At 48.9% G+C, this 23,700-nt stretch overlaps 1 protein-coding gene across 1 annotated transcript in view; it reads right to left on the minus strand.

Moving 5' to 3' along the window:
- The window catches only part of palld (palladin, cytoskeletal associated protein), a 241,572-nt gene that overhangs the window by 98,684 nt on the left and 119,188 nt on the right, over positions 1–23,700 (minus strand). Inside the window, 2 exon segments of the mRNA XM_055632345.1 lie at positions 17,157–17,463; positions 21,903–22,025. Coding sequence (XP_055488320.1) covers positions 17,157–17,463; positions 21,903–22,025 — 430 coding nt within the window.

The raw sequence follows: 23,700 nt of genomic DNA on the forward strand, positions 1-23,700 counted from the left end.
CTGCAGAGAAACACACAGCATGTGGGATTTGTTTTAGCAACCGACTGTGGCAAACAGTGCAGCTGGAATGTGGCAGCTCAGAAGGTTTACACGCAAAACTATTCTTGGATGCAGCATCAGCCTTGTGTGCAGCCTATAAATCAGGATGACTGGGCCCAGCCATTTGAGTAACATTGCCTTGAAATACCACATAAATGGTCCCACTGCATCAACACCCCTGTGTGCAGCTCAGTCAATCACCAGGCTCCACACTGCTGACACGTTTAGTCCATTAGGGAAACACAGTTGTGAAGGACAACATTTGACTTGTACATTCAACACCGCCACGCACGCCCCCCCCCCCCCCCCCCCCCTCCCCCCCCCCACTGCAAGGCGGCGGGTGTGATGTGCCTCAAAGTCATACAGGCTGGTCATAGTCATACCTGTACATGTGACAATGATAAACTCAACTAGTCCCACCTGCTCACATTTGGCCCATATCCCTCTAAATCTTTCATATCCATAAATGCTTGGGCCGTACAACACAAAAACAGGCCCTTCAGCCCATAAGAGTTATAAATAAGACAGGAGTTGGTCTTGACATCATGTTTGGTACAGACATTGTGGGCCAAAGGGACCTGCTCCTGTGCTGAACTATTCTATGACCCATGTTGTAAGTTCATCTCCATGCCACATGGTGCACCTATCTACACTAATTCACACACGTAGTTGATTGCATTTGTCGAAACAGGGCGGACCACGTGAAGGTTGCAATCTCCCACCTCTACACTAGAGGTGCACAACCTTTTATCCGGTGTTCCGGAAACCGAAAAACTCCGAAAACCGGACATTTTTTCCAGGATATCGTTTGCACACCAAAGCTCGCGTTTGGCGCCAAACTTGACCCGAAACGACCCACGGTCAACCCAGGTCTGTACTACTGTAGCGGCTGCCTCCTCCCCGGAGACCGGGAGACACTTAAACATCTGTAAATCATTGCTTAAATGTTAGTCAGTTAGTTTGGAGGGCTTTTATGTGAAGGGGGGGTTGAAGGGGTAAACTTTAATTCTTAGTCCCCTACCTGGTCGGAGAGACGGGGAGCGGTCAATGCCTTACCGGGTCGCCGTGCAGTAAGCTCCGCAGCGCTGTGGCCGCCAACTCCCAGCTGGGGCTGCGGGCGGCGCCGGTTGTAGCTCCGACCCCGGCAACTCTACCCCTGGCTGCGAGGCGCTCCAAATCCAGCTCCGCCCGCCCCCCACCCCCACCGCAGCTCCGCAAATGTTGGGAGTCGGCGGTGTCGCAGCGCTGGGATACCAGCGGGAAGCGGGCAATGCCTTACCGGGTCGCTGTGCGGTAAGCTCCAGGGCGCGGAGGCCGCCTTCTCCCAACATTCGCGGAGCTGGGGCTGCGGGCGTCCGACCGCGGGCGGCACTGGATTTGGAGTGCCTCGCAGCCAGGGGTAGAGTTGCCGGGGTCGGAGCTACAACCGGCGCCGCCCGCGGCCGGATGGAGCCCCCAGCTCCGCGATGTTGGGAGTCGCCGACCAGGTAGGGGACTAAGAATCAAAGTTTCCCCCTTCACCCACCCACCCCACCACCACCACATAAAATCCCTCCAAACTAACTGACTAACATTTATGCAATGATTTACAATGATTCCCCGGTCTCCAGGGAGGAGGCAGCCGCTCCAGACTTTTCAAGCCGCCCGCGCTACCTACCTAATCTACGCTAAAAATCTTCCATTCGGAAATCTGAAAATGTCCGAAATCCGACAAGTGTCTGGTCCCAAGGCTTTCGGATAAAAGGTTGTGCACCTGTAATTCCATTTAGAGTCATAGTTTATTTTATTTTAGTTCACTTTAGAGATACAATGTGGAAACAGGCCCTATGCCCCATAAAGTCCGCGCTGACCATCGATCACCCCATAAACTAGTTCTATCCTACACACTAGGGGCAATTACAGATGCCAATTAACCTACAAACCTGCACTTCTTTGGAGTGTGGAAGGAAACCCGTAGGAAACCCACGCAGGTCATGGGTAGAACATACAACCTCCATACAAACAAACCCGTGTCTCTGGCGCTGTAAGGTGACAACTCTACCACTGCGCCATTGTGCTGTCCCTAAATTGCAGAAGGTTTCATGTCTGAGAGTAATTGTGGATCGGAGAAAGAGAGTAAGTGGCCAGATCTGGAGCAGATCCTGGACCACGAGGATGCAGTGATATGGAAGGGAGGGGTGAAGATTCATGGAGGTGTTTGAAAGGTATAACGAAGGATTCAGAGAGCCTGACGGTCAGTGTAGGTCAGTGTACACGGACAACGTCACTATGGGTTCAGCTGCATCGTTCTGTGGGTCTGGGAGCAGGAATCCTGAGGAGATTGTTTAAGAAGGAATTGCAGGTGCTGGTTTACACCAAAGATAGACACAAAATCCAGGAGTAACTCAGCGGGTCAGACAGCTTCTTTGGAGGATTAGGAGGGTTGACGAAAACCTTAACATACCACTAGAACTCGGAGGAGTAGCCATCTTGGGGAACGGCTGCTAACCAGCAGCCGTCCGTTTGATTCATTTTTATTTCAGTTTTTAGTTAGTTTTGTTCGTCGTTTTTTCAGAGAAATTGACTTTTTAATGTGGGGGGAAGGAGGTAATCTTACTTCTAGGTCCCTACCTGGTCGGTGAGGCAGCTTTTTCTCCGGGCTGCCCGTCGACCCGTCCTCGTGGCCTACCAGCGGGCTTGGAGCGCCGTTTCCTGGTGGGGACCGCCCAGCACCTCGGCTTCGGTGGCGGCACAGCGCTATCGCGGAGCGGAGCTGGCGATGCCTTGCCTGGGTCGCCGCGCTGGATTGACGTGCTGGAGCTCCGGTGAGATATGACCGCCGAGAGCAACACCTCCGGGCTGCGGGTCTGCGGAGCGGAGCGGGTGGCGCCGACATTAACATCGGGAGCCTGGGACCCCAACCCTTCGCGGCCCTGTCGGCTTTGGAAGCCGACAATCCCCTGCTAGGAAGCAGCCGTTCCAGGTGGCCCAGCCGCTGTGAGGACTCTCCCGACGCCGGGGCAACAGCACCCGGCCAGAACGGCCAGGAACATCGGGCCTCCGTAGAGGCAACAGCGGAGGCCTCAATAGGCCTGACATTTGGGTGAATTGGGGTTGGGGACTGGACTTTGTGCCTTCCCCCACAGTGGTATCCACTGTGGGGGGATGATTTTTTGTGTGTAAGTTAACATGTTAGTCTGTGTCCAAGATGGCTGTCAGAAGGGAGAGTGGACGCTGGCGCGCTTTAGCTGCCGCTGCTCTCTCTTCACATTGTGTTTTTTGATTTTTTGATTTTGTGTCTTTGGAGCGATTTCTATCTTTAATTTGTGTATTGATGATGTCCTTATTATTTATTTTTCTCCGACTATATGTTTTTTTTCTCTTCTGTTAACTTTTGTAAGGTGTCCTTGAGATTTGAAAGGCGCCCGAAAATAAAATGTATTATTATTATTATTAGGTTCCCTCTCCCCGGACTCTCAGGCTGAAGAAGGGTTTCAACCAGAAACGTTGCCTATTCCTTTTCTCCAGAGGTGTAGCCTGAGCTGCTGAGTTGCTCCAGCTGTTTGTGTCTACGCTGAGGAGATTGCCGCAGAGACATGGGATTTTACAAGGCTCGTAAAGAAGAGACATAAAATGGGATGGAAACAAACTGGATTGCTTTGAAAGAGACTTGCTCCATTATAAGGGCCGCCGCTGCAGTGGATGTTCCAGACCGCTGTGGGCAGGGACCACCTCCCACGAAGAGGCAGATCTCCTTTTCCTGAAGGCCTCTCGTCGCCCAGATGAGAAAGCAGGAAAAGACACAGTGCTGGAGTAACTCAGCAGGTCAGGCAGCATCTCTGGGGAACATGGGTAGGTGGCATTTCTGGTCGGTACCCTTCTCCCAATCTGAAATGTCACCAGCCTAAACTTCATGTGAGGAATTGATCGGGTAAATGTACAGTCATTTACAAAAGTGGGGGAATCGAGAACCTGTGGTTTAAGGTGAGGGGGGGGGAAGATTTAATGGGAACCTGAGGAATAACCTTTTTACACAAAGGGTGGTAGGTGCATGGAACAAGCTGCCGGAGGAGGTAGTTGAGGCAGGGACTAGCACAACATTTAAGAAACATTTAGATAGGTAAACACAAATTACTGGAGTAATTCAGCGGGTCAGGCAGCATCTCTGGAGAGAAGGAATGGATGACGTTTTGGGTCGAGACCATTCTTCAGACTGGTCAGGGGTGTAGGTGGGACAGAGATAGAATGTAGTCGGAGACAGTAAGACTGGTGGGAGAAGTGGGAAGAGGGAGAGGATAGAGAGGGAAAGCAAGGGCTATTTGAAGTTAGAGAAATCAATATTCATACCGCTGGGGTGTAAGCTACCCAAGCAAAATATGAGGTGCTGTTCCTCCAATTTGCGCTGGGTCTCACTCTGACAATGGAGGAGGCCCAGGAGAGAAAGGTCAGATTGGGAATGGGAGGGGGGGTTGAAATGCTGAGCCACTGGAAGATCAGGTAGGTTAAGACGGGCTGAGCGGAGGTGTTCAGCGAAACGATCGCCAAGCCTGCGCTTGGTCTCGCCGATGTGTGGAAATTGACACCTGGAACAGCGGATGCAGTAGATGAGGTTGGAGGAGGTCCAAGTGAACCTCTGCCTCATCTGGAAAGACTATGGGTCCTTGGATGGAGCCGACGGGGGTCATAAAGGGACAGGTATTACATCTGCTGCGGTTGCAGGGGGAAGTACCTGGGAAGGGGGTGGTTTGGGTGGGAAGGGACGAGTTGACCAGGGAGTTCCTAAGGGAACGCTCTCTGTGGAAAGAAGAAAGGGGAGGAGATGGGAAGATGTGGCCAATAGTGGGATATCGTTGGAGGTGACGAAAATGTTGTAGGATTATATGCTGTATGCGACAGCTGTTGGGGTGGAAGGTGAGGACAAGGGAGACTCTGTCCTTGTTACGAATGGGGGGAGAGGTAGCAAGAGCGGAGCTGCGGGATATTGAGGAGACCCTAGCGATAGCCTCATCTATAATGGAAGAGGGGAACCCCCGTTTCCTAAAGAATGAGGACATCTCCGAAACCCTGGTATGGAAAACCTCATCCTGGGCGCAGATGTGGCGTAGAGTCTTTACAGGAAACAGGGTGGGAAGAAGTGTAGTCAAGATAGCTATGGGAGTCAGTAGGTTTAGGTAGGTACTTGGATAGGGTTGGTTTAGCGGGATACGAGCCAAATGCAGGCAGGTGGGTGTAAATGGGGCATGCTAGTCGGCAGAGGCAAGTTGGGCCGAAGGACCTGTTTTCACACTGTGTAACTCTATGACTGAAGAAGGGTGGCACAGTGGTAGAGCTGCTGGCTGTGCTAGAGACCCCGTTTCAACCCTAACTATGGGTGCTGTCTGTGTGGAGTTGGTACGTTCACCATGTGACTGCGTGGTTTTCTCTGGGCTCTGGTTTCCTCCCAAATCCCAAATATGTGAAGGTTTTGCAGGTTAATTGGCTTCTATAATTTGCCCCTAGTGTGCAGGACATAGAACTAGTGTGAGGGTGAGTGATGGTCGGCACGGTTTTCAGAGACACAGACAGTAGTGCGGGGACAGGATTGAAGTTGAGTTTGGAGGTGTGAGGCTGGGCCTCTACTAGCAGGGCCACTTCCAGCATCCAAAGAGTTTTTCTGGTTGATCATTACGGTACTTGTAGTGAGGTGTGTCAGTGTGCAGGGAGATTGTCATGTTTCCACACATCATACCACACTCTAAATGTAATTAATTGGTTGTGAAGAGATTTGGATGTCCTAAGGCACTGAACAAGTGCATCGTTTTTTTTGGAAACATAGGGAGTGCTCAGCATCAAAGGATCTTTTGGTGTAATAAATACTCCTACAGGAGACTGTGGAAATTCAGCATGCGTGTCCAGTGACTCTTACAAACCTCCACAGATGCACCATAGAAAGCGTACAGTCGGGTTGCATCACGGTTTTGTTTGGGAACAGCTCTACCCAAGATTGCAAGATATCGCATAGAGTTGTGGCTGCAGCCCAGTCCATCACCGACCAGACTCCCCATCGATGACTCCATCTACACTTTTCCCTACCTCGGAAAAACAGCCAACATAACCAAAAGCTTGTCCCACCCTGGTCATTCCATCTTCTCCTCACTCTTATCAGGCAAAAGATACAGAAACTTGAAAGCATGCATCACGAGACTCAAGAAAACCTTCTTCCCCTCTGCTATCAGGCTTCTGAATGGTCCTTCTATAAGCGACGGTACTATCCGATTCACCTCTACCCCATTGCGGACATTGGACATTGTCTATGCAACTGATGTGCTACAATGCTGAGAACTATATTCTGCACTCTGTATCTTCTACCTTGTTCTACCTATCATGAGTTTGATTGGTTGTATTTATGTGTGATATAATTTGAATTTGTATGGCAAATTTGCAGATGACACAAAGCTGGCTGGCTGTGTGAACTGTGAAGAGGATGCAGGGTGACTTGGATAGGTTGGGTGAGTGGGCAGATGCATGGCAGATGCAGTATAATGTGGATAAATGTGAGGTTATCCACTTTGGTGCCAAGAACAAGAAGGCAGATTATTATCTGAATGGTGTCAGATTAGGAAAAGGGGAGGTGCAACGAGACCTGGGTGTCCTTGTACATCAGTCACTGAAAGTAAGCATGGAGGTACAGTTGGCAGTGAAGAAAGCTAATGGCATGTTGGCCTTCATAAAGAGAGAATTTGACTACAGGAGCTACAAAGTCATTCTGGAGTTGTACAGGGCCCTGATGAACCACACCTGGAGTATTGTGTGCAGTTTTGGTCTTCTAATTTTAGACGAATAACATTATTACTATTGCGGGAGTGCAGCGTAGGTTCACCAGGTTAATTCCAGGGATGGCGCGACTGTCATATGATGAAAGAATGGAACGACTGGGCTTGTATTCACTGAAATTTAGAAGGATGAGAGGATATCTTATAGAAACATACACAAATTATCAAGGGATTGGACAAGCTAGATGCAGGAAACATATTCCCGATGTTAGGGGAGTCCAGAACCAGAGGCCACCGTTTAAGCATAAGGGGTAGGCCATTTAGAACTGAAATGAGGAAAAACTTTTCACCCAGAGAGTTGTGAATCTGTGGAATTATCTGCCTCAGAAGGCAGTGGAGGCCGATTCACTGGATGCATTCAAAAGAGATGGAGCTCTTAGGGCCAGTGGAATCAAGGGATATGGGGAGAAGGCAGGAACGGGTACTGATTGTGGATGATCAGCCATAATCATATTGAATGGCAGTGCTGGCTGGAAGGGCTCAATGGTCTACTCCTGCAATTATTTTCTATGTTTCTATGAATTGATTGGATGCATGCCAAAGAAAACCTTTCACAATTGACAATAATAAAACAAATCTACACCAATGAGCAGGCTGAGACTCTTTGTCATTAACATCCAAGGTCAGGATTGAATTTGAGTCGGAAGAAACTGCACATGCTGGTTTACATTGAAAGTAGGCACAAAATGCTGGAGTAAACAAACTCCTATTGACTCCGTTTCTTTCTTACGCTGCCTCGGCAGGGCCACCAGCATAATCAAGGATGAGTCGCACCCTGGCCACTCCCTCTTTTCCCCTCTCCCATCAGGCAAAAGGTATGGAGAGTGAAAACGCACACCTCCAGATTCAGGGACAGTTTTCAGTTTCTTCCCAGCTGTTATCAGGCAACTAAATCATCCTACCAACAACTAGAGAGGAGTGCTGAACTACTATCTACATCTTTGGTGACCCTCGGACTATCCTTGATCGGAATTTGATGGCTTTAACTTGCAATAAACGTTATCCCCTTATCATGTATCTATACATTATTAATGGATGGATAATATTCATGTATTGTTTTTCTGCTGACTGGATAGCTTGCAACAAGAGCTTTTCACTGTACCTCGGTACACGTGACAATAAACTAAACTAACTCCGCAGGACAGGCGCATCTCTGAAGAAAAGAAATAGGTAATGTTTCATGTCATGACCCTTCTTCACACTGAGGGTCAGGGGAGAGGGAAACTAAAGCCATGAAATAGTTCGGAACAAATCAGAGCCGGCCCAAATGACCAAGGAATGGTGGAGCCCACAATGGTCCATTGTTGGCTGTGGAAGAGGTGATAACGAAGGGATATATGGATGGGAACAATGAAACCAGCAGGATGACTAGTGTGGATGAGGGACAGAGAGAGAGAGAGAGAGAGAGGGAAGGAGAGAGACTTGAACTTGGATAGTTGGAGGTGTGAGGCTGCGACTCTACTCGCTGGGACACTGTGCCATCCTCATTTTATTTGGACTTCCAGTATCTGAAGGGATTTTCTGTTTGATTATTATGGGTTGGTAGGTTAATTGGCCACTGTAAATTGTAGTTATGTTGGCAAAATAATCAAAGTGGAGTTGATGGGAATGTAAGGGAGAATAATTTGCAGGGTTTAGTTTAGTACAGTTAAATTGAATTTAGTTCAGTTTAGCGATGCAGCGTGGAAACAGGCACTTTGGCCCACTGGGCCCCTGCCACTGTGTCCCTGCCACTGGGTCCCTGCCACTGTGTCCCTGCCACTGGGTCCCTGCCACTGGGCCCCTGCCACTGGTCCCTGCCACTGTGTCCCTGCCACTGGGCCCCTGCCACTGTGACCCTGCCACTGGGTCCCTGCCACTGGGTCCCTGCCCTGCCACTGGGCCCCTGCCACTGTGTCCCTGCCACTGGGTCCCTGCCACTGGGCCCCTGCCACTGGGCCACTGTGTCCCTGCCACTGGGCCCCTGCCACTGGGCCCCTGCCACTGGGCCCCTGCCACTGGGCCCCTGCCACTGGGCCCCTGCCACTGGGTCCCTGCCACTGGGTCCCTGCCACTGTGTCCCTGCCACTGTGTCCCTGCCACTGTGTCCCTGCCACTGGCCCCCTGCCACTGGGCCCCTGCCACTGGGCCCCTGCCACTGGGCCCCTGCCACTGGCCCCCTGCCACTGGGTCCCTGCCACTGTGCCCCTGCCACTGGGCCCCTGCCACTGGGTCCCTGCCACTGTGTCCCTGCCACTGGGCCCCTGCCACTGGGCCCCTGCCACTGGGTCCCTGCCACTGGGTCCCTGCCACTGGGCCCCTGCCACTGGGCCCCTGCCACTGTATCCCTGCCACTGGGTCCCTGCCACTGGGACCCTGCCACTGGGTCCCTGCCACTGGGTCCCTGCCACTGGGACCCTGCCACTGGGACCCTGCCACTGGGTCCCTGCCACTGGGACCCTGCCACTGGGCCCCTGCCACTGGGACCCTGCCACTGGGTCCCTGCCACTGGGTCCCTGCCACTGGGTCCCTGCCACTGGGTCCCTGCCACTGGGTCCCTGCCACTGGGACCCTGCCACTGGGTCCCTGCCACTGGGACCCTGCCACTGGGTCCCTGCCACTGGGTCCCTGCCACTGGGACCCTGCCACTGGGACCCTGCCACTGGGTCCCTGCCACTGGGACCCTGCCACTGGGTCCCTGCCACTGGGACCCTGCCACTGGGTCCCTGCCACTGGGACCCTGCCACTGGGTCCCTGCCACTGGGTCCCTGCCACTGGGACCCTGCCACTGGGTCCCTGCCACTGGGTCCCTGCCACTGGGACCCTGCCACTGGGTCCCTGCCACTGGGTCCCTGCCACTGGGTCCCTGCCACTGGGTCCCTGCCAACCAGCGATCCCCGTTACACTTGCACTATCCTACACTCTAACGACAAATGACAATTTTTACTGAAGCCAATTAACCTACAAACCTGCCAGTCTTTGGAGTGTGGGAGAAAGCCAGAGCACCCGGGGAAATCACAAGTGATCAAGGAGAGAACGTACAAACTCCATACAGACAGCACCCGTAGTAAGGATTGAATCTGGGTCTCTGAAGCTATAAGGCAGCAACTCTACCCATGTCCTTGTGCCACTAGGGAAATAAAATAAAGAGAATGATGGCATAGCTCTGCTAGGAGCCAGCATAGACTTGATGGGCTGAATAACGTCCTTCAGTGTTCAGTCATTAAATCCTAACATCCTGTCAATAGAGCTACAAGGAATTGTAGATACAGAGTAAAACTCAAATTACTGAAGTAACTCAGCGGGTCAGGCAGCATCTATGGACACGGATAGGTGATGTTTCGGCCCTTCTTCAGACTGATTATAGTTGGTGGTGGGGAAGCTGATGTTGTCCACAGATCCTGTCTGATCTACGATTACTCCAGCATTTTGTGTTTTCGTATAAATAGAGCAAACTGCCTGTTGGTTCCAGCCTATTGTGTTGAAAAGTAACTAAATGTCGGGAATTTTCTTGTTCAGAAATGTCGATGCGGCTGACAGCCAAGCAACACAAGTCTTCAGAGTGTTGGCAGGTTCCAGCTACAAGCAGAACATGCAATTGAAAAAACGCCTGAGGTCACAGCGTGTGAGTGCCTGTGCATTAGTGTGTTCTGTCCCTCTGTAGACGTGTGCCTGTGTCCACGCCATGAATTATGCTGACAGCACTTGAGAGCTTCAGAAGGGGCAGAGTAAACAAGAGAGAGAGAGAGAGAGAGAGGGGGAGAGAGAGAGAGGGGAGAGAGAGAGAGAGAGAGAGAGAGAGAGAGAGAGAGGAGAGAGGGAGAGAGAGAGAGGAGAGGGAGAGAGAGAGAGAGGGGGAGAGGGGGAGAGAGAGGAGAGAGAGAGAGAGAGAGAGAGAGAGAGGGAGGGAGAGAGAGACGGAGAGAGAGAGGGGAGAGAGGGAAGGAGGAGAGAGAGAGAGAGAGGGAGCAGTGGGGGACAGGGTAAACTTAGTTTGGTGAAACAGATTCTGTGAAGTGACAGGCCCCAGCTCGTCCAATGACTACAGATCGGTGGTGCTGACTTGACAAGTCATGAAGTCCCTGTGGAGTCTGATGCTCACTCACCTGCGACTCCTAGTTAAACACTACCTGGACCCCCTGCAGTTAGCTTACTAAACAAAGATGGGGGTTGAGCATCGTCCCAATGCTCACCTGGATAAGCTGGGACGTGCTGCGAGAGTCATGTTTTTGACCTCCAGTGCTTTTAACACCATCGACGGGAGCAAACTGATGAAGATGCAGGTGGTGCTCAATTGATGCCCTGCATCACCAACTACTGACTGGACGACACAACTGTGTCTAGGACATGGTAGTGAGCAACACAGGGGCCTCCTAGGAGACGGTCCTCTCTCCTTTCGTGTTCACCATCTACACCTCGGACTTCAAATATGACTCCTGTCACCTGCAGAAGTTTTCAGATGACGGTGCTATTGTGAGCTGCATCAGAGAGGGGAGGGAAGCTGAATACAGAGATAAGGTCAACAACTTTGTTGAGTGGTGTGGACTGAATCACCTGCAGCTCAACACTGACAAGACTAAGGAGATAATGATGGACTTTAGGAGGAGAGGAAAACCCCTGTCCCCTGTCTCCATCAATGGTGTGGATGCGCAGTTTACCAGGAAGTACAAATGCCTTGGAGTTTACCTTGGACAGTAAACTGGACTGGTCCAGGACGCTGAGGCCCTGTACAAGAAGGGTCAGAGCCGGCTGTACTTTTTGCGAAGGCTCTGCTCCTTCAATGTCTGCAGTGAGATGCTGCAGATGTTCTACCAATCAGTGGTAGCCAGTGCCATCTTCGCTGTCGTGTGCCGGAGCAGCAGGGTGAAGGCCGCGGACGGAAATAGAATTAACAAACTCATCAGGAAGGCTGGCTCAATCTTGGGGGATTCATGGGAGGTGGGCTTGGAGGGGAGGATGCTCATCAAACCACACTCATGCCACACTTGTCAACCCGAGGGGCACCTTCCGCAACAGGCTGGTTCCACCAAGATACAGGACAGAACGCCACAGGAGATCCTTCTTCCTTGTGGCTATCAAACTGTACAACTCCTCCCCCATCTGCCGTGGGGTAGACTGAGACTGTGACTCCCTTCCCCCCTCCCCAATCATTGCACATCCCAAATCCTTTCCACTCGTCACTTTCATTTCATGTTTCATGTATTTTGTGTTTATGACTGTTGGCAGATCAATTTCCCTCCTGGGATGAATGTAGTTCTATCGTATCGTATCTTGCACACAGATCGCAGCATTTAAGCACATGTACACAATGCGCTTGCAACACACACAAAACCCAGTTTATGAAATTATTTCATACAGATTTTTAAAAAATGCATAGATAAGCCCAGATTTTTATACACAATCCTGAGTTTTCAGATTTGTATTTTAATATATGTGGGCCATGCTGGCAGAAATGTTGCATAGTTCCCTCTTGTCCACGTACTGAAGCTGAACCTTGTTTGGCTAATTTGTAAACTGATCCATTGGCAAGGGAGCGCTAATCTGCCAACATCCACCACTACATCATCAATCAAAGTTACCCTTTGGATCCGACCCCCCCCCCCCAGATTGCTGCAGTTTATCAGCAAAATATTTCCAAATACAATGACCTGCATTGTCCAGCTGGCCTGCCCGTTAAGACTGGGGGAAGGAGGTGAAGGGAGGCTGGGAATTGTAAGGAAAATAACGACAAAGACCATTCGGCCCACTGTACCTGTGCCAGTTGAAGAAATGCTCCTCCACCTAATCACATCTTCCAGATCTAAGCTCTTCAAGTACACATCTGGGACCCGTGTACCGCAGCGACACAGTGGTGCAGCGGTAGAAGTCTCTACCCTTCTTTCCCTTCCAATCTCTCCCCACCCCCCATTTTCCTCCCCCTTCTCCCCAATGTCCCACCTATTTCTTCTATCCCCCACCTATTTCTTCCACCTTCTTTACTCCCTCCAGCTTCATAATTAGTGACTCTTCATCTTTTTGTCTCACCCCTTCTGTCGTTTCATCTCTGGCCTTAGCCGATCAAACCCCCCCCCTTCACCTGTATCCACCTATTGTCTGCCAAGCTTTGTCCTGTCCCTCCTCTCTTCCAGCAATCTCCCCCCCCCCCCCCCCCCCCCCCCCCCCCAGTGCAAAGAATGGTCCCGACCTGAGATGCCATGTATCCATGCAGAGATGATCCGCTGAGTTATTCCAGCACCTTGTATATTTTATTTCACTCTGGAATGGACACAAATGACTGAATAGCCTCCCCCCACATGTAACGATACTACATATGCCCTCACAGACAGGGAGCCAGCCCAGTGTGGATCCAATGATCCCATGTGTCATACCCCTTCACCGGAATGCTGCCAACATGAAGGATTGTAGCTATCCAAAAGCCTCTTAAACATCACTGTCATATTTTCCTCCACTGTCACCCCTCTTTTCGCAGATGCCACCTGACCTGTTGAGTGTTGAAAGTATCCAGAGAACTGGCCTCCACCGCCCTCTGAGGCAGAGAATTCCACACTCACTACTCTTTAAGTTCCTTGGAATCATCATCTCCAAGGACCTTAAATCTTTCCGCTCTCACCTTAAACCTATGTTCTCTGGTTCTTTATTCCCCAACTCTGGGTAAAAGACTGTGCTTTTACTCTATCCGCCCCTACCTAATCCCTTCATGATCTTATACACCTCTAAAAGATGACCTATATAGATTCTCTCCAGATGCTCCAGTTTGAGCCCAAAGAGGTGCAGGCTTGTAGGTTACTTAGCCTCTGTAAATTGTCTCTACCTTGTGTAGGATAGAACAAGCAATCGTTGGTTGGGTCGAGGGGCCTGTTTCCATGATGAACACTGAACTAAAGGTCGGCACGGACAAGTTGGGCTGAAGTGCTCTTCTCTGTGTTGTGTGACTATGATTCTAAAACAGCACACACGCGCACACACACACTCACAACACACGCGCGCACACACACTCACAACACACACGAGCGCACACGCGCGCACACACACTCACAACACACACGCGCGCACACACACTCACAAAACACACGCGCGCGCACACACTCACAACACACACGAGCGCACGCACTCACAACACACACGCGCGCACACACACTGACACACACACACGAGTGCACGCACACTCACAGCACACACTCACGCACACACACTCACAACACACATGAGCGCACACACACTCACAACACACACTCACAACACACACGCGCACACACACACTCACAACCCACACCAGCGCACACGCGCGCACACACACTCACAACACACACGCGCGCACACACACTCACAACACACACATTCGCAACACACACGAGTGCACACACACTCACAACACACACGAGTGCACACACACTCACAACACACATGCGCGCACACACACACACACACACGCGCGCACACACACACACGCACACATGCGCGCACACACACTCACATCACACACGCGCGCGCACACACACACACACACGCGCGCACACGCACACACACACACGCGCGCACACACCCCCACAACACACATGCCCGCACACACACACACTCAGTAAACCAGCCTGACAGGAACACAGAATTGAGTCACACCATACATCTGCCCCTAGGTGAACCAGATATTTATAGCTGCCTAGGTGAGCTGGGCTCTAATGAAAGGAGCCTTTCCTAATAAAAAACCATCACTAACATTTTACAAGCAGCTACACATTAACCTTGATCCTGACATTTTAATTGACCATTCAATCCTAAACTGCACATCTAGTTTGCAGTTTGTATTGTTTCACCGAGCACTTGCTCAAGCTGCTCTTCGAGCGTATGAAGACTCTGGCCCTGCACCCTCAGGAGTTCAGAAGGATGAGGGGGGGGGGTGGGGGGGGGGATCTCATTGAAACCTATCGAATGCCTGGATAGAGTGATGTAGAGAGGATGTTTCCAATAGTGGGAGAGTCTGGGACAAGAAGGCGCAGCCTCAAAATAAAGGTATGTACCTTTAGAATGGAGATGAGGAGAAATGTCTTTCGACAGAGGGTGGTGAATCTACCGAATTCATTGCCACAGATGGCTGAGGAATATTTTTAAAGTGAAGATTAATGGGTTCTTGATTATTAAGGGTGTCAAAGGTTACGGGGAGTAGGCAGCAGAATGGGGTTAAGAGAGAAAGATAAATCAGCCATGATCGAATGGTGGAGCAGACTCGATGGGACGAATGGCCTTATTCTAATCATATGTTTTATGGGTTTATTAATCTCGGTTTGTAATTGGTGTTGGTATCGATATTCGTATTGGTTTCTTATTGTCACATGTACTGAGAAAACGCAAAAAACTATATCAAGGGGCTAGCCAGTAAAACCTAGTACCGCAAATGAGTACAATCGAGCCATTCACAAGTAAGGCAGGTAAGGCACCAGGGTGCAGAATATAGCATTATAACGTTACAGCTACAGAGAATGTGCAGATTATAAAAATTGCAACAGCCACAATGAGGTAGGTCGGGTGATCATTCAGCAGTCTGATAAGTGTGTGGAAGCAGCTGCTCCTGAATCTGGTTTTATGAACATGAGCAAAATATCCAAATACATCAGTCTGCTCACTGACATTCATTTACATTACACTTGGGAGATAAGCAACGAAAAAAGACAGATAGACATACCGAAGATAGACGCAAATTGCTGGAATAACTCAGCGGGCCAGACAGCATCGCTGGAGAAAAAGGGTGGGTGACATTTCAGGTATAGGCTCTTCTTCGGTCTGAAGTAGGGTCCTAACCCAAAACGTCACCTATCATTTTTGTCCAGAGATGGTGCCTGGCCCGCTGAGTTACTCCAGCACTTTGTGTCTATCTTCTGTTTGAACCAGCATCTGTAGTTCCTTTCTACACACCGAGGAAAAACAAACGCGTTTCGACCTGAACCCACAGCAGATTCAGAGCATTTGATGCCAGGACTGGAAATCACTCTTCTAACATTGAGGCATTTTGCCAATATCCTTCCCTTTAAGAGGAATTAGGTACGTTAAGTTTCTGTTAAAATTGAAGTACTGTGATTAGAGGTCTGTTATTCTGCTGCAAGTAAGAATTTTATTGTTCTGTTGTCAGTACATATGACAATTAAACACTCTTGACTCTTGACACTTGATTCTTGACTCGTGACTCTGATTACGAGACTGTCAGGTGCTTATACCCTATCAATAGCAGTAGTTTCTCTATGTATCGGTCCCTGTTGTATTAATATGTATTTGAGGGAGAGGCACATCCACCCCTCTACCTTGGAGGCTTTGGAAGTTCGGCATGTCCCTAACAACCCTCACTAAATTCTACAGAAACGCTTTAGAAAGTATTTTCACACAGCCCGATTTTGGAACAGCTCCATCCAAAGCCTCAACAAAAACTTGCAGAGAGTTGTGGACGCAGTCCAGACCATCACGTAAACAACGTCCCTTCTACTGACTGAATCTACACTTCAAGCTGCCTCAGCAAGGCCACCAACATAATCAAGGGAAATGTGAGGATGAAGTATAATGGATCCAAGGTCGCAGAGGCAGAAGCTCCCAGAGCGCATGGCCTACAGGGAGTAACGGCCGAGCTGGTCCCTGCTCGGCCCCTGAAGAGCAGGAGGATGGAGCTGGTGAGGACACAGATGCAACCAGCGAGGAGCAAAGCCAGTAGGAGAGGAGAAGGAACCCTGCACGGTCTGGCCAACCGTGCCCTCGATGTCAGCTGTGCGGGACACCATCCTCCAAGGGAACAAAGGTGCACGGGCGAGGAGAGGGACGTCGGTTCACAGATCACCCGCACGTCCAAGGGAAGGCGACAGCTCGATGCCCCGTAGTAGCCCGGGGCTTGCTCCTGGAAACGGGCACCACTCATAATACCTAGAGCATGGATTGGACTCTGAAAATGGCCTCTTGCACGCAAGATCTGTGGACTATTTCTGTACAATTTGCTCATCGAAGAATAGCTTAGGTACAGCAATATTCTACTGGAATGTTTGTAAGAAAATAATTTCACTGCGTGTTTGCACTTTGCAATGCGTCAATAAAGGTACTATTGAACCATTGAAGATTAAGTAAACCACTGAGACCTATACAACCAAAATGGGAACACAAGAATCCCAACAGGTGTCTATCCTCCCTCACTGATATATCTATGGCATTGTCCAGAGCTTCAGAAAATATGGAAAATAAATGCATCTATACTTTGTGCAGTTTAAACTCAAAATAGATAAAGGTAATGCAAATGCATCCCAACAAATTACCCATTCCAAAGATGGGCAACTCAACAGCAGATGAGTGGAAAAGTAATGGACAAACTGGAGAACTTACAGCTTGGGCTTAACAGCGAGGGGCGGCGGTTCCTTTAAGGGTGAGAGTAGTGGGACGATGGGCTGCGTGGGATGTCCATAGCTTGGTCCGTTGAGCTCTTGCCTGGATGATGTGCCGTTGTGCTTATGGTCGGCTGAGTTCAGCTCCAGATGGAAGGCAGCCACGCTTGGTTTGATCTTAAGGCTGTTCACTTGGACAGGGTCCACTATCTTCTTGGGAGGCAGTTCCAGAGAACTAATTTCAGTCTGAGGAGATGGGCTGAGATGGTTCATGACGCCATTTCCATTATTTGAGGAAACATCAATTCCTGTGCAAAGAGTGAGAGAGAAAGGTTTCAGGAATAAATCATCTCTTTAGTCATTGGGTGCACATCTTAGTGGTGAAGTTAGCCTTACAGCACCAGAGACCCAGGTTCGATCCTGACTACTGGTGCTGTCTGTACAGAGTGTGTACGTTCTCCTTGTGACCGCGTGGGTTTTCTCCAGGTACTCCGCTCTCCTCCCACATTCGAAAGAAGTGCAAGTTTGTAGGTTAATTTGTCCCTAGTGTGTAGGTTAGTGCTAGTGTACGGGGTGATTCTTGGTTGGCACGGACTCGGAGATGAAGAGCCTGTTTTCACGCTGTAATTCTAAAGACAGAAGTACAAAGTCTAGGGTTGCTTCTAAAAAATTGTAAGTCAAGGGATATGGACAAAACCTCCACCTCCATCCCTAGCATTCACCATGTAAAACAAATGCCCTGCACATTTCCTTTAAGCATTGCTACTCTCACCTTAGAGCTCTGCCCTCCAGTATTTGACATTTCCATCCTGGGAAAAAGGCTATGCGTCTACCCTATCTAAGCCTCTCTTAATTTTACTATTTAATCAGTTCCTCTAACCCAGTGATGAGCATCACTTCTCGCCCACTGGAGGAGTGGACACATTACATCATCCCGGGGCACCTGGGTTTTTACACAAGACTGTGGTAGAGGCAGGCTGCCAGGGGGAATTCTTCAGTTTACCACCACAGGTGTCGCGTGCTACCACAGGCAAGTCTGTTCTCTCAAATCTAGTGCTAGCCTGCAAATAAATGGATGGCATGCGCTCAAGGGAAATACTTTCCGTGGAAATCATCCTCCCTGCAACTAGTAAAAAAATAAAATGGAATAATTATCTTCTAGCGTGAGTGATACTTCAAAGAGCTCAGCCTGATAATGTTCAGTGTGAGCTGAAATTCCCCTGGCATCAAGACAACAGTACATGTTTTATAGAGTTATGAGCCCTTGAATTAATACTTTGGCAAGGCTAGGCGACGACTTGGGATGGTGGCGAGAAAGATAGTGGTGTTTAAGAGATTTCCAGATAGGCATCTGGATATGCAGGCAATGCCATAGACAAAGAATGATAGTCATACAGTGTGGAAACAGGACTTTTGGCCCAGTTTGCCCACGCTAGCATCTACACTAGTCCCACCTGCCTGCATTTGGCCCATTTCCCTCTAAACCTATCCTACCCATGTACCTGTCTAAATATTTATTAAACATTGAGTTAGTACCTGTCTCAACCACCTCCTCCGGCAGCTTGTTCCAAATACCAACCATCTTTTGTGTAAAAAAGTTGCTCCTCAGGTTCCTATAAATTCTTTCCCCCCTCACCTTAACCCTTGTCCTCTGGTTCTCGATTCCCCTACTCTAAGTAAAAGACTGTGTGCATGTATCCTATATTTTCCTCTCATTATCGTATTCACCTCTATAAGATCACCCCTTATTCTCCTGTGCTCCACGGAATAAAGTCCTAGTCTGTTGAACCTCTCCCGATAGCTCAGGTCCTCGAATCCTGATTTTAGGATTTGGATTTAGGAATATGGATCACAGGGAGACAGAGGAGTTTAACTCGGCATTATGTTTAGCATGGACATTGTGGGCCGAAGGATCTGATCCTCTGCTTTACTGTTCTGTGTTCAATGTTCTTTACATTATGGTTGCACAAGCTGAGGGCTCTCTCCTGGTCATTTCCACATGGCATTCCTAAGTGGCTGTGAACTTTAATATTGGGAAGTCGCCCAGTTTTTTCTGTACCATTTTGGCAACGATCTGAGGGAGGGTGTTGGGAGAGAGGAAAAGGTGAGGATGGTGAGGAAATCCTGGGAATGCAGAAGGTAACTCCTCGCAGTGGAATTGTTTTGTCGGATCTGCTGATCACATGTGACGTATTGTACGGGACTCTTCCCAATCTGGGTGAGGCACAGTTGCTCCTCCCTTCCAATCCTTTTCCTCAAAAACAAGACATTCATCCTGCCATTCTTGGGCAAATCCAGGGAACTTGCCTTGCATAGAGGAGCCAGACAATGATTCAGAATTATAGTTAATGAGGTGAATGTCCAGTAGATAAGGAATGAGATTTACCTAAGCCTAAGTAAACAAATAGTTTCTGGGTGTGTTGGTGTAGTGAAAGTACAACCAGTCTCATTAACTCTTGACAGAGGTTTTGCCTCAGACGCAACAAACCTATAGAGTTTAGTCTTAAAAAGGGTCTCAACCCGAAACATCACCCATTCCTTCTCTCCAGAGCTGCTGCTTGTCCCGCTCAGTTACTCCAGCATTTTGTGTCTATCTGTAGAGTTTAACTTGGCATCATATTCGGCATGGTCATTGTGGGCCGAAGGCCAGTTACTGTGCTGTGCTGTCCAATGTTCTGTGTATGTTCTAAACCCTTCAGTTTCAACCCTTCAGATTGATATAGTCCAATTTAGTTTAGTTTAATTTAGTTTAGAGATACAGTGTGGAAACAGGTCCTTTGGCCACCGAGTCCTGCCAATCACCCATTCACACTAGTTGTCTGTTATCCCACTTTTGCATCCAACACACTAGGGGTAATCTACAGAAGATAATTAGCCTACAACCCTGTACATCTTTGGAATGTTGGAGGAAAGCAGAGCACCCGGACAAAATCCATGTGGTCACAGGGAGAAGGTACAAACTCCGTACAGGGTTGAACCCAGGTCTCTGGCACTGTGAGGTAGAGCTGTACCGTTGCGCTACTGTGCCGTCATGGCAACATGCAGCATGGAAACAGGCTCTCCGCCTCACTGAGTCTATGCCAACCATCAACACCCATTTGCACTAATCCTACATTAAGCCCAATTTTTATTCGCCTGACATTCCCATCAATTCTAGCACAATCCTACATACTCGGGACAATTTGAGAGAGACGATCCCAGATTGTGACACCAACCAACTGAGAGACAAGGGAGGGACTATCTGATCCGCGGGGAAGGTTTAACTAGTAGTCGCATCCATAGTATCATTGTTCTTCTGCACCATGCTTCACACGGATACTATGTAAGCTCTGTGCCTGAATGAAACTTTTAAAACATTACCACTGGACTTGGATTTGGAGAATCATTGAGAATCGAATGATCTAACAGCTACAGGCCAGATAGATGGTGAGATTAACAGACAGAAAGATAGAGATGTAGACAGATAGACAGAGGGTGAATTTGGCAATTTACTTTGCTTTATTGGCACGTGTACAGTGAAAATGTTGTGTGCTATCCAGTCAGCAGAAAGACTATACATGATTACAATCGAGCTGGCCACAGTGTACAGATACAGGATCAAGGGAATAACGTTTATTGCAAGATAAAGTCCAGTAAAGTCTGATTAATGATAGTCCAAGGGTCACCAATGAGGAAGGTGGTAGCTGAAGACTGCTCTCTAGTTATTGGTAGGACGATTCAGTTACCTGATAACAGCTGGGGAGAAACTGTCCCTTAATCTGGATGTGTGCGTTTTCACACTTCTGTACCTCTTGCCTGAAGCGAGAGGGGAGAAGAGCAGTCACCGGGGTGTGACTCGTCCATGATTATGCTGGTGGCCTTCACAAGGCAATGTGGTGAAGTGATTAAAAAATAGACAGGCAGACAGATAGATGGCAAAATTAATAGGATATAGAGGAAGTAGATAAACAGAAGGATAGTGAGATGATCGGAAAGACAAAGAGGTAGCCATGAAGATAGATGGTGAGGACTTCTCTCTAGTTGTTGGTAGGATGGTTCAGTTGCCTGATAACAGCTGGGAACAAAATGTCCCTGAATCTGGAGGGGTGCGTTTTCAGAGGTAGACATGCCATCAGATAGATAATTAGTAGACTCATGGACAGACTGACAGTGGATGGATGAACCAACAGACAGATGGATAGACTAATAGATGGATGCTGCATTAAATATTAATTGAGTTGTTACTATTCTGGAAGCTCATCTCAGAAGAAATGTACCTCTCATGTACCTTCTCATCTTTTTTAAACACCTGCACCATTTGGCCACCCCTCTGAATACTCACTCACTGATTTTTAGGGTTTAGAGTTTAGAGTTACAGCGTGGAAACATTCCTTCAGCCTACCAAGTCCATGCCAACCATTAATCACCCGTAAACTAGCTCTATTCTACAGACTTGGGACCATTCACAGAAAGAAGCCAATTAACCCACAAACCTGTACCTTTGGAGTGTGGCAGAAAACGAGAGCACCCAGAGAAAACCCACGGCGTCACAGGGAGAATGTGCAAACTCCGCACAGTTAGCACCCGTAGTCAGGATTGAACCCGGTCTCTGGCGCTGCAAGGCAGCAACTCTACCACTGCGCCACCGTGTTGCATGACAGGAGCCCATCAGTCGTGAGCAGTGGTTGTGAACGTATGTTTAGCACTTTGAGGAGGATAGCTTCCTCTTTCCCCAGTTGCCCCATCTCCTTTTACCGCTGGCACCTACCTGGACACAGCGTGAGGTGAGCACTGCAGGACACAGAGCCAAAGGGATTGGTGACTATGCAAGTAAATGTTCCAGCATCTTCCGCAAAGGTTTCCGCAATCATGAGGGTGCAGATCTCTTCGGCTGAAACAGTTAAGAGAATATATTTCAGTACAACTTCCAGATAACATTGTACAACCTGTGAATGGATAGATCAAGTGCTGGAGTAACTCAGAGGGTCAGACAGCATCTCAAAAGAACATGGATCGAGGATGTTTAGTCTGACTTATTCAGTCTGAAGAATGGTCTCGACCTAACGTCACCTATTCATAAATAGACAAAAACTGCTGGGTATTGGCATAGCTGAAGAGGCAATAGCCCAGCTGGCAGTGACTGGCACAGCTAGATGAACATTGGCACAGCTGAAAGGGATATTGACAAAGCTGGAGGAAAGATTGTTACAACTGGGGTGACTGATACAACTGGGAGATATTGGAACAGCTGGTAGTGGCATTGGCACAACTGAGAATGACACGCACAGCTGGAGGTGACATTGGCACAGCTGAACGTAATGCTGGCACAACTGAGGAGACATCGCAACTCATGCAGGCATGGTGGAACAGCATAGAATTGCTGCCTTACAGCACCAGAGACCCGGGTTCGATTCCGACTACGGGTCTGTCTGTATGGTGTGTGTTCTCTCCGTGGCTATGTGGGTTTTCTCCGGGCACTCTGGTTTCATCCCAAGTTCCAAAGATGTGCAGGCTTGTAGGTTAATTGGCTTTGTAAATTTTCCCTAGTGCATCGGATAAAACTAGTGTATCTGGTGACCATTGGTCAGCATGGACTCGATGGGCCAAAGGGCCTATATTTCCCACTATCTCTAAACTGGGTGATATTGGCACAGCTGGGGTGAATTTGGCACAGCTGGACAATATAAGTAGTTTTATTAGTATCATTGCGGAGATTTGTTTGACACCTGAATGTAAATTCCTCTGCTACCATGGTGGGACTTAAGGTCACCTCTCTGGATCACTGGCCCAGTTACCTGGCTGCTGAACCAGTCAAATAAGCACTAAGCTGCTGAATCCAACATAACGGCTCTAGTATATTAAACAATATTTCCAAAATAAAAACAGAAAATGCTGTAAATACCAAGGAGGTGAGTCCGCATTCATGGAGAGAAACATGCAACGTTTCAAGTCAACAAACCTCAACTGGAGATTACAAAGCAAATGTGATGAGCCATTGACTTGAAACATGAACTGTATTTCTATCTCCATCACCACTACCTGCCCTACTGAGCATTTCCTATCTTATCCGGTTTTTACTTCAGATGTCCTGCATCTGCAGTGTTTCTACTTCCACAATTCAGCTCTGTTGACTATAAGGGGAGCATATGTGAGCCCCAGTTTGAATATTTGAAGGGGCTACTCCTTGCCTTCTCGCTCCAGTTTAGTCCCGCCATCCTTATCTTTGGGCACCCAATTGATAGACAATAGACATTAGACAATAGACAATAGGTGCAGGAGTAGGCCATTTGGCCCTTCCGAGCCAGCACCCCCATTCAATGTGATCATGGCTGATCATCCCCAATCAGTACCCCATTCCTGCCTTTCCCCATATCCTATGACTTCGCTATTTTTAAGAGCCCTAGCTAGCTCTCTCTTGAAAGCATCCAGAGAACCTGCACCGCCCTCTGAGGCAGAGAAGTCCACAGTCTCACCACTGTGAGAAAAAGTGTTTCCTCATCTCCGTTCTAAATGGCTTCCTCCTTATTCTTAAACTGTGGCCTCTGGTTCTGGAATCACCCAACATC

The sequence above is a fragment of the Leucoraja erinacea genome, chromosome 3 (genome assembly GCF_028641065.1).
Source record: "Leucoraja erinacea ecotype New England chromosome 3, Leri_hhj_1, whole genome shotgun sequence".
Classification (NCBI taxonomy): Eukaryota; Metazoa; Chordata; class Chondrichthyes; order Rajiformes; family Rajidae; genus Leucoraja; species Leucoraja erinaceus.